Source organism: Eulemur rufifrons, chromosome 3 (assembly GCF_041146395.1).
Source record: "Eulemur rufifrons isolate Redbay chromosome 3, OSU_ERuf_1, whole genome shotgun sequence".
NCBI classification, from domain to species: Eukaryota; Metazoa; Chordata; class Mammalia; order Primates; family Lemuridae; genus Eulemur; species Eulemur rufifrons.
Window position 1 is genome coordinate 53,338,508 of NC_090985.1, and position 10,967 is coordinate 53,349,474.

The 10,967-nt window shown below is 36.6% G+C and overlaps 1 protein-coding gene across 3 annotated transcripts in view; it reads left to right on the forward strand.

Annotated features, from left to right (window-relative positions):
* Window positions 1-10,558, forward strand: part of RSPO2 (R-spondin 2) — a 138,639-nt gene extending 128,081 nt beyond the window's left edge. For all 3 annotated transcript variants that reach the window (XM_069466096.1, XM_069466097.1, XM_069466098.1), the window contains one exon: window positions 10,443-10,558. In XM_069466096.1, the coding sequence (XP_069322197.1) occupies window positions 10,443-10,558 (116 nt within the window). The remainder of the gene's footprint in view (window positions 1-10,442) is intronic.
* The last annotated feature ends 409 nt before the right edge of the window (window positions 10,559-10,967 follow it).

Genomic DNA, 10,967 nt, shown 5'->3' on the forward strand with positions numbered 1-10,967 from the left:
GTGTGATATTGTGTGAGATTGAGCAGGGAGGTTTTGATGCCTTTCTCCAGCCTAGTATTTACTTATTAATTTGTTTGTTCAGCAGCCATTTAAATGATTATGAGATCAAAGGCATTTTGCTGGGCACAAGGGATGCAGAATATGGTGGAAAGAGTATAGGTTTTAGAATCTGCCAGATGTTGGTTTGAATCACTGCTGAGCTATGTAATTTTGAGCTATTTACTTAACTTCTCTAAACCTATTTCCTCATTGGCAAAATGGAAAATAATGCTTACCTTGCAGGTTGTTGTAAGGATTAGAAATAATATACATAAGGCACCTTCTATAGTGTTATAGTTTATTTAGCATTTGTATGCCAGGGATAATATTTGGAATTTTATACATATTCTTTTACTTTTCATAGCAATGCTGAAGCAGGCACTATTGCTACTACCAGTTTAGAAATGAGAAGACTAAGGTTTAGAAAAACTAACTAGTCTAAGATTACTAGCTTCTCAGTGGCATAACTGTTCTGAATCTAGGACTGTCTGACCTGTAAACCCGAGTTCTTACCCTTGTCTTCTAGATGCCTGCTCCATGTACTATCATGTTACGCCTCCCTACTCCTCCAGGCTAGACCTGGGAGTGATCCCCCCAAGAGCTGGCCAGGCATCCACTACTGTGTGATTTAACTTAGTAGGTTGGCCAAGGCATGTTGAATTCCTCTCTTGGGAATATGTAATTGACACAAAAGAGAAGTGAGGCTGTTATTAAGAGGAAGGTAAGACACAAAGCCACAGGGTTTATTTAGGGCCAGGGCAGCCTACATAGACCACGTATAAAGTTGGAAGCTGAGGGCAGAAGTGGGAGCCCAGGAGAGTTCATTTTATGACAGAGGACAAAGCGCCCCTATGGCTCTGGTTCCTGACCACATTCAGTGTTGAGATCTAGCCCATGCATCTTTGCTTTCTTAGTTGAGGGTAAGTTTGAATATCTTTAACTTGAGTTTTGGAAAGCCTCTAGCCAGGACTCTCTGGCACACTAAATTGCCATTAAATTGAAGCTATGTTTCATTGTTTACAATCTAGTAGCCATGATATGCAGCCAAAGAAAATTGCAGTAGAAGGTGGGAAATTTTACAATAAGGAAGGTTCAAAGTGCTTGTAGGGCACAGAGGAAGGAATGCAGTTATAATCCTTCATGGAACACACATCCCCTCATGTTGTTCTGTGTTGACTGACTTCATGCAAGACCTGCCGCTTAGGTGAGCTGTAGGCTTGGACTGGATAACCCATGCTCTTCTGTCGCTGCCACATAGAAACCTGTACTTTTCACTTGTGTGTCTCCAAGGTCCACACAAATTGTGTTGAATCAAAATTAAATGTTTGCCATATGATTATAGTCCTACATGTCATTTCTTGGATGACTTTTTTTTCATTTAGTCAATGGTTGATTTAAGACCAAGAAGGTGGTTTCATATCCTCTTGTTCTGATGGAATTATCTTAAAAGTTACCATTCCTTATACTATTAAGTAAGCTATAGAGGAACTTGAAATTCTTTTCTGGTTATCCCATAGATCCTAATGTAATGAAAACAGTTGTATCATTTTCTCTGCAAAACCTGATGCTTTTTCTGACTTAATTTAGGAGTGCCGAATGAGCCTGACAGTTTTCTGCAAATTTTATTTGAGTAAATTTAGGGCAGGTAGCTGTACAACATTCTAGCATCACAGTTTGAGTACTTACATTTTTTCACAATATTCAGTTAAATGAGAATGCGTATAAAGCACTCACGGTGCATGAATGTTCATCTTGCTACCTAGGAAACTTTATAGATCGCATCTTGCTAAAAGCCAAGAAAAAAGACTAAGCAATGAATCAACGCAGTGTAAATTTACAGAAAGTCTAAGTTACAGATAAGTTATTTATGCAGTACTTAACAACTCATAAAGAGTTTCTATGGTTATGATGAAGTGAATGACTTTTCTCATAGAACCTGGTCAGGGTAACATTAGTTGTCTTCCAGTGCTTCTCTGCTTTTCTTGAAAAATGACTCTATAACTGTATCCTTATCTAGTTGCCTTTAAAGATGGAAAAGTATATAAGAGAAATTGGGCCAGGTGTGGATTATGCCTGTAATCATAGCACTCTGGGAGGCCAAAACGGGAGGATTGCTTGAGGCCAGGAGTTTGAGATCAACCTGAGCAAGAGCAACAAGACCCTGTGTCTACTAAAAATAGGAAAAATTAGCTGGACATCATGGCCTGCACCTGTAGTCCTAGCTACTCAGGAGACTGAGGCAGGAGGCTCACTTGAGCCCAAGAGTTGGAGGCTGCAGGAAGCTATGATGATGCCACTGCACTCTAACCTCGGTGATAGAGTAAAACTCTGTCTCAAAAAAAAGGAGGGGAGGATTGAAACCTGTGCTCTAAGCCCAGCTCTGCTACTAAATAGCTGTAGCTTGAGTAGGTTACTCTAGACTTTCTGTATTCCACTTGCTTCATATCTGAACTATTTTGCAGAGTGGACTAGAGCAGGGCATAGTAGATGTCTGGAATATACCCTGTCTCTCCACTCTCCTCAATGCAGACAACTGATTGTTGTCAGGAACCAAACAATCACCTTTCATTCCTTTTTTTTTTTTTTTTTGACAGAGTCTCGCTCTGTTGCCCAGGCTAGAGTGAGTACTGTGGTGTCAGCCTAGCTCACAGCAACCTCAAACTCCTGGGCTTAAGCAATCCTCCTGCCTCAGCCTCCCAAGTAGCTGGGACTACAGGCATGTGCCACCATGCCCAGCTAATTTTTTCTATATATATTTTTTTAGTTGGCCAGATAATTGTTTCCTATTTTTTAGTAGAGATGGGGTCTCACTCTTGCTCAGGCTGGTCTCGAACTCCTGACCTCGAGCAATCCACCCACCTCAGCCTCCCAGAGTGCTAGGATTACAGGCGTGAGCCACCGCACCCAGCCTACCTTTCATTCTTGATTTCAATTATACGTGTACTTTCTGGACCACAAGATACTGAAGATCATTTTTATATTTTATATCTCTATTCTTATAGATAAGAGACCCAAGGTAAAGACCTGTTCTTTGCAGATAATTTACGTTAAAGTTCCCATAAGAAAATGGCAACCTGAATTTGTGAATAATACTTTTCCCCTGAACCATTGTTTGAATAGCAGATTCATCGTCTTAATTTTCTTTTCTACTATCATTAGCCCCCCTTTACCCTCAAACATTTTTAACAGCAGCAATGCAATTGTATTTTTCCTTGTGCAGCACTTGGGTCTTGGTACTATTTAGTCCACTAAAGGGATTTTACCTAGAGCTAGAAAGAAAAAAGGCCTGCAATTGGAGTTACAAGAAATTATTTAAGAGGTTAGAGCCCCAAAGCTCCCCTGTACACTTAAAAAAAAAAACAAAACAGAACTCTTAACCAATACTCTTACAGTAAAAGTGAATTATTGCCCCCTTGTGGCATAATTATGTATTTTTCACTCAAATCAAGTATAGTGTTATTTTACAGTTTCCACTACCCTGCTTCTTGTTTATGCTGAGCTATCTTAAATGCCATAGAATCCTTTCTTTGAACTATTATTTTGTTCTGTTTTTCTGTTTGAGGTACCAGACATTTAAGAACTTAAATCAACTAGAGTCAGCAACAATATATAGAATAAACCCAAATCTCATTCAAATTACTTTGATATTTCTTGTTTTTATTGCTTCAAGTAAATTTGTAGGGGTTTGGGAATATCATATTGCCCCTTTAAAAGTCATGTCATACATCTGAAGAACAATGGCTTCTTCAGAGCTATAAAAAGAGGAACTTTTGAAATACCATGTACAGGAAACCTTAGTGGCAAGATAATTAATTCATTAAGGTTCAGGTATTAGCTTTTCTTCCATTTTCATCATTTTGAACATGAAAACAAGATTTTAAAACCAAATGGGACTTCCTGTCAATAAAATGGGTAACAGATCTCATGCTTTAATAAACTGTCTTCTATAAGAAGAAGTGAGAAGTCACAAAAGGAGTCATTTAACATTATTCTTTTGAGAATAAAAATATGGCACATTTTTACAGGTAGGAGAACAGTAACGTGCAGTCAGAGGCTTCCCGTTCAGTCAACTTGGCTTATTGAATTAGGTTTTACAAATTAGTATAAATATGTGTAGGTAGTAAATATTCTGAATTATGGTATTTCTGAGTGATTGTAATATCTGTGTATTTAGAGAAGTTGATTTGGTAAGTTATTTCTTATTTTGGACAGTTGTCATTCTCTACCACTAGCCTTGTGAGAAGAACAACACCTACCTCTAAGTTATTTCCAGATTGTATGTAGATTTTTAAAGCGCATGCTCTTTTATGAAGATGAAATGACTAAGTGACTCTTTGGAAATTTTTACAAGTTATTACTTGAAATTCAAGATGTCTAGTAGGCTCTTAGTAGGTGGCTTGTTATGTTTCAACACTTTAACAGCGTTTGGCTCTAGGTTATTGTTTTTTCAAAGCACACTACCATTGAAGGATTAGATATTGCTTGCCAGCCTCTTCAAAAGACAGCTATCTGTAAAATGTTTTCAGTGAAAAGAAGAGGTGTATTTCTAGAAAATCAGATGGATGTTACTAAAAAAATGCCCCTTAAGGAACTTTGTGCTATCAGTAAGGGGCCACAATTCATTTCCTTTACTCTTTCCACATTACCCTCACTCCTGACTCCTCAGCTGATGTAAATAAATAACGTATATACTTAAATTTCAAGGAGAAGATTTCAAATGTTCTCATTATGCACAAAAAATAAGCATATGAGGTGATGGATGCATTAATTAGGTTGATTAATGATTTCACGTTATACACATAACATCAAATTGTATGCTATGACTATATACAGTTTATGTCAATTAAAATAAATGTGTTATTCTGAACTATTATGCGTAGTGGGAAGATTTTTATCTTAGGCTACATAGAATATACTATGGTAGATCCCAGTCCTGCTCATAATATTTGCCTATTTGGATGTCTTTCTAGACTAAAAAAAAAATTCATGAACTAACATCCATTCTTGACGTCTGAAGTGTTTAGGTCAGTAGTTCCTAAGCTTTTATATCTTAGATCCAATTACAAGTGTTCACTCCACAAAAGAATCTGCTGACCACCATGGTAGGAATACTTTTATATTACAGCCTTTCTGTTATACCCATTTATGATAAGTTTTAGTGACATAAATCTTATCAATTGATAGTTGAAAACAGACTTGATGGCTTCAGTAATCAAAAAGAAGAGGTCATGAAAATGTAGTAGGATATTTTTAGGTACTTTACAATTTTTTTTAGTATTACAGTAAAGATCTGTATGCATAAATCTTTGTCCAAGTTTAGATTATGTTCCTAAAATAGATTCTTAGATCTGAGTCAAAGGTTATGAATATTTTTAATACTTTTGTATGCATTGGCTTTTCAGAAAGGCTGTATCAATTTTATTTTCTCTTAAAGCTTACCAGGTAATGTGCTGAGACAGACATTAGGATGCATTAAGTATTTTTTTTACTTTAAGGATCTTTGTGGTGTCATATTATTTTATTTGGAAGTTTTAATTGTGAAATTTGTTTAAATATATTAGCCATTTTTATTTCCTTTATGAATTGTATTTAGGTCTTTTGCTTATTTTTATATGAGCTCTTAAAATATTTTAAGAACCACTTGGCATTTTTCCAGAGAATCATTCATTACTCTTAAATAAATAAATCTCTGTTACTACTCATTCTTGGGCAAACTCAAGTTACCCATATGAGAAAAAGAAATGGCCCAAATGCTATTCATTGTCTACAACTCAGTCCTTGTGACTTTTGATGTGAAAGCAACATTTTATGTTCTGCCCCAAGAACGTTCTCTGACGTTCTTGCTGGGTTGATGGTTACATAGGCTTCCTGTCCCCAAGTTTTAGTGGCTTTGAGGTGATTCCCAAGTCTCCATGGTGAATTGCATAATGCAGTGAAGCCCAGGCTTCAAGTCAGAGCATCACGAACTTATCAAAATTGAGTAAAAGTCAGTTTGGCTTTTGTCATAGTTATGGCTACAACAACAGTCATTACAGTTAATTACATTTGTTATAATTGTGGCTTGCTTTCCCCAGTTTGTATGTATGTATACATCTAAATAGAAAGAGTTTTTATCTGTTTAATAGAGCTATTGAATTTTTTTCTTCAGTTTTCTTTCATTGTATTTGCCCTTAGAAAGTCTTTCTTAAAACACATACATAGTAATCATTGTGGAATGTCTCTGTGCCTTACTGATGGGTGTACAAGAACCGTCGTTCCGGTGATGCAGAGACTCTTACCTAAAACTAGTGAGAAAAAACAATTTGAAGACCTTCCTTGCATTTGGGAGCTTATGAAAGAATGAAATCAGTGTCTGACTGGCAGTAGAGCCAGTATTTTCACAGCTTCATGTAATTTGTCTGTCTGATATCTTGGTTCAAAATAATCTGATTCTAATAGCAGTAATCCACAGCTGCATGGTAGCAGTATTCCCATAAGGAACTGTTCATCCTTCTCTGTAGAGGAGTTGATAGGTTATCCTCTTGGACCATTTCCACATGTGTGCAAGTCAGTGTAATTACGTTGGTTACAGTGTGGCTTTGATAGCATCTTTCTAACTTCATTCATTTTGAGGATAATCTTGTCTTTCCTGTGATATTTTATACATCTTCCATTAATCCTAGGAATATAACTTTTTCACATGGCGTCTCATAACTTTCTAGTGAAAGATGAATATAGCGTTTTCGTCTATAACTATAGAAACTAAGAGTCACAAATCTGCCTTACCAGACATCTCAGTTACAAAACGATGCCTAGCTTACCAGATTTTCTTCTTCCCAGAGGTAGCTTTGCTCTAAACCATCTTGCATCCACATAACAATGTTGAAAAGATCTCTCCTGTAGACCCACTTACTTAAAGAGATTCACTCAGTTATGATCTGCCAAGGCCACTGCATTCTCAAAACACTCAGGATATACAGATGTACAAAATTTGTCATTAGAGTTGGACATGCTGAGGCTAACAATCTCCTCACAAAACTTGAACCTTTTCTTCCAATCTTCAGACGTATATATTCTAAGTCTTGTGAGCTAAAGAGTAAGAAAGGTAAATTCATGAGTTGAATTGCTTTTTGGGTGACTGGTGTCATACTCGCCTTTAAATGCTTCATGTACAGTGTAAATGTGCTTGAGAAAGTGAAACAATATGAAGTCTACAAGTCATTCTCCAAGTCTAATCTTATATCCACAGAAATTACATGGAACCAAAAATTAGTGTGCTTATAATATCCAATATAACTTATTTATCAATATATAGACATGAACAGGGATATATTTTTTGTTTTAACCTTACTGATTTTTCTTCTCATGTTTATCCATCTTAGAACATTTTAACATACGTAAAGTCCATGTGGTTGTAAAACTCAGCAGAAACCAAGCAGCGGGGAGGAGAGGATGGGTAAATTCACACCTAACGGGTACAATGCACGCTAACTTGATGATGGGCACACTTATAACTTTGACTCAAATGGCACAAAAACAATTCATGTAACCAAAATGTTTGCACCCCTGTAATACTCTGAATTAAAAAAGATAATCTTAGAACATGGAAAAGAAAAGAATCTATGCAAGACCCTTTGTATACCTTATGTTGTGTTTTAATATTCTTTCATTACTTTGAGCTGGGCTTAAAGTCAGAACAACCTACTATGGACCACAAAATATTTTCAGTTAATTTAGGCCTGTCTTGGCTAACCATCTTAATTCCTTGGTATCTGCAATATATCCTATGTGAGAAAATGGACTGGCCCAAAACAGAACCGACCAACCAAATAATAGTAAAGAGGTGTCATTCAAGAGGGACTTCTGAGTAAAAGTAATTAGGGCCCCCAAAACATTGCTAGTTGGAAATGGTTACCACATACTTAGTGCCAAAGGAATAATCATACAATTTGAAAAATTTATATATATAAGTTTTCAGAAACATTTCTGAATTTTTGGCCAAGATACCAACTGTTTTATGCAAGTATCGAGTAACTTCTCTATTACACAATATCATATCAGCCAGCAAACCCAAAAATCGTTAGATATTGACGATTACATCAGAATAACATATTGGGTAAATGACACAAAATTGGCCCTCTTAAAATGAGTTTCCAGTCACTTTGCGTAGATTTGCTGTTAGTGAAAGTAGTACACATTGAACTTTCAACAACGTAATTTATATGAAGGACTGAAATTGCGAACGTGAAAAGCTTTCTTTGGATAACATACTTCAGTATATTTTTATTTTAGCATGACACATTTAAACATCTAGTAATGTTAGCTTTATTTTTCCATTCACTTAATTTCAATTTGCTTTTAAAAGAAATCTAGGTTTTATATAACTTAAGCATAAACCAAATGAATTTTTAAAGTGTAATCAGCAATGGTTGTTTTTAAACTAAGGATTTTTGTTGTTTAGAGAAAATACAGAATGAAGAAAAACTTCTTCGTAGAACTTTATAAATGAAGCTTTTAAAATATGCTATTTTAAGTTAAGTATTTCATCTTTCTGCCCTCATTAGGTGTGTCTCATCATTAGAGATAATGTTACTAAATAGTTGTAACTTTACAGCTGCTTTGATTAATGATGGCTTAGACTAGGGTTTCATTGGGTAGGATTAACTACGTTTAAAGATGGCAAAATGCCATTATTACATTAATGCCAGAATTTAATGAAAACCAGAAGTTAACTTCAAGGACCTTTATAATTTAATATGGGGACATGACTGTGTTCTCATTGTTTTAATGTAGTATCCTATTAAAAATAAGTTATCCTTTTTTTCTGTTTTCTTGTGATTTAAATTTTTGCTCAGCAAACATTTACTGCCTCTCAAGTAAGTGCCAATCACTGTGCTGGGGTCTTGAAGAGTGAGACTGTTTTCCATCCTCAAAACACAGCCTTTTTGATCAGAAAGAATAGAAATGAGAAACACCTCCCTTATTACGTAATCTCATGGTCTCCCTTAACATATGACTCTGGCTTCCTAAGGCATGTATCTCCTTAATCTTTGGTCTGTTTCTTTTTTCATTTTTTAACATCAGCTGCCACCTTCATTGTCTGAATTGAAAAGTTGGACAGCTATATCCTTATAATAAAAGGGCCTGGAATACTGAGTTTCACAGACGTGGGAAGGATAAAGTGCATGAAACTGAATGTCCTATTTATAGTACTGATTACTGCAGTATCTGATAGCTGTACCTTACAGGAAAAGAAAAGTTTTGTAGGACTATGAGATAAAATTGGAAGTAGGGAAGGTAGGAGATGAAGACTAGCTGATAGGATTCTTTCTTGTTCCTGAAAAATCATTCCTGTACTGAAGGTGTACACAGGTGAACTTCTTTCTGTAAAATGCAGAAGACCCCTAAAAAAATCCCATGATTCCTATGTGTTTAGAACCCAAAGAAAGCAATAGACCTAAAACAAACACCTTTGTTCCTTATTTTTTCTCTCAAAATCTTTATATAATACACATACATACATATACACACTTATATATACTTGCGAATAAATGTTGAGATTTTAGACTATAAACCTTAACCACAAGATGGAAGAAGTAAAATATAGCAGAGGCAAAGAAAAGACTGCTTCCACAAATTCCTGATGGAGGAAAACCTCAACTATTTAGCTTGTGGTGTGGGCTTCCCAGTGGCTAAGGCAAAGAGGAGAAACAGGATAACTTGGTGTGATTTTTCTGGTAGTAAGACACATACCACCAGTTTGTCAGAACAAACGGGCATTCTTCTTGCTCTCCATTAAAAATAAGAACAACTTGTCCAGGGGATTTGGATAAGAAGCCATAACGCACATAATGAATGATGTCCTCATGAATTTTTATAGCAAATAAAAAAGGACTGCGCATATGTCATTTCATATATTGGCATTTGGAAAACATGAAGGGAATAACGTTAAAAGCAAAGCTCTTTTTTTCCCCATGGGCTAGGGGGAAGGGAGTTTGAAACTTCTGGTATATTTACTGTAGATAGATGCTTATTTTCTTTTGACCCACTGACATGTGGAGCAGTAGAAAGATGTAAAGATGTCTAGTAAAGGGTAGCATTGTTCAAAGTAGGAGGGGATAAATAGCATTTTTGTGGCAGGATGATATTTGAAAGACTGATCAGGCTGCTGGGAGGTTTTTAAATATGCCAGTTCCCTGTAACAGGAAGATCAGTCTCTGTTTTAGACAGCATATCCAATTTAGTAAATTATTATTATTCCGTCAAAATTAATGTGAACAATTTTCTCTTTGAGGCTGCTTTTTCCATAGGTGATGTTTTCCAGATGGGCTTTGTGCAAAACTCTCAATGTTTTGTGTTTTCTTTCCTAGAGAAAGAGCCTTTTCTGACATCTTTTCATTTCTTTCTCTCTTCCCCCATTGTAGGGAAGAGAACACCCAAGGCCAAGGAGAAGAGGAATAAGAAAAAGAAGAGGAAGCTGATAGAAAGAGCCCAGGAGCAACACAGTGTTTTCCTAGCTACAGACAGAGCTAACCAGTAAAATAAAAGACACACATGGTAGATTTTGGGGGGGTTTTTGTTTTTGCAAAAGTGCACAAAGCTACTCTCCACTCCTGCACACTGGTGTGCAGCGTTTGTGCTGCTCTGACCAGTATCTGTTCCCAGTAACATGGTGAAAGGAAGCGCCCCAAGCGTGGCGTCTGTGTTATTTATGCTTTGATTTGAATCTGGAGATTGTGAAGGCAGAAGTAAGTGCACGGTCTGCGACTTAGCTCAGTGTGTGCTGAGAGACTCCACCCCTGGCGCCGTGGGCACGCGAGAAGTGTGAGGCTGCAGACCACCACTGGAGAACGGACATGTGCCTATTTATGTGAAAGACGATGCTCTCGGCAGGCAAAGTGCTACTCACTTGTGACCTTCATTTCTCACAGTGTGCATTTTCAAGGATA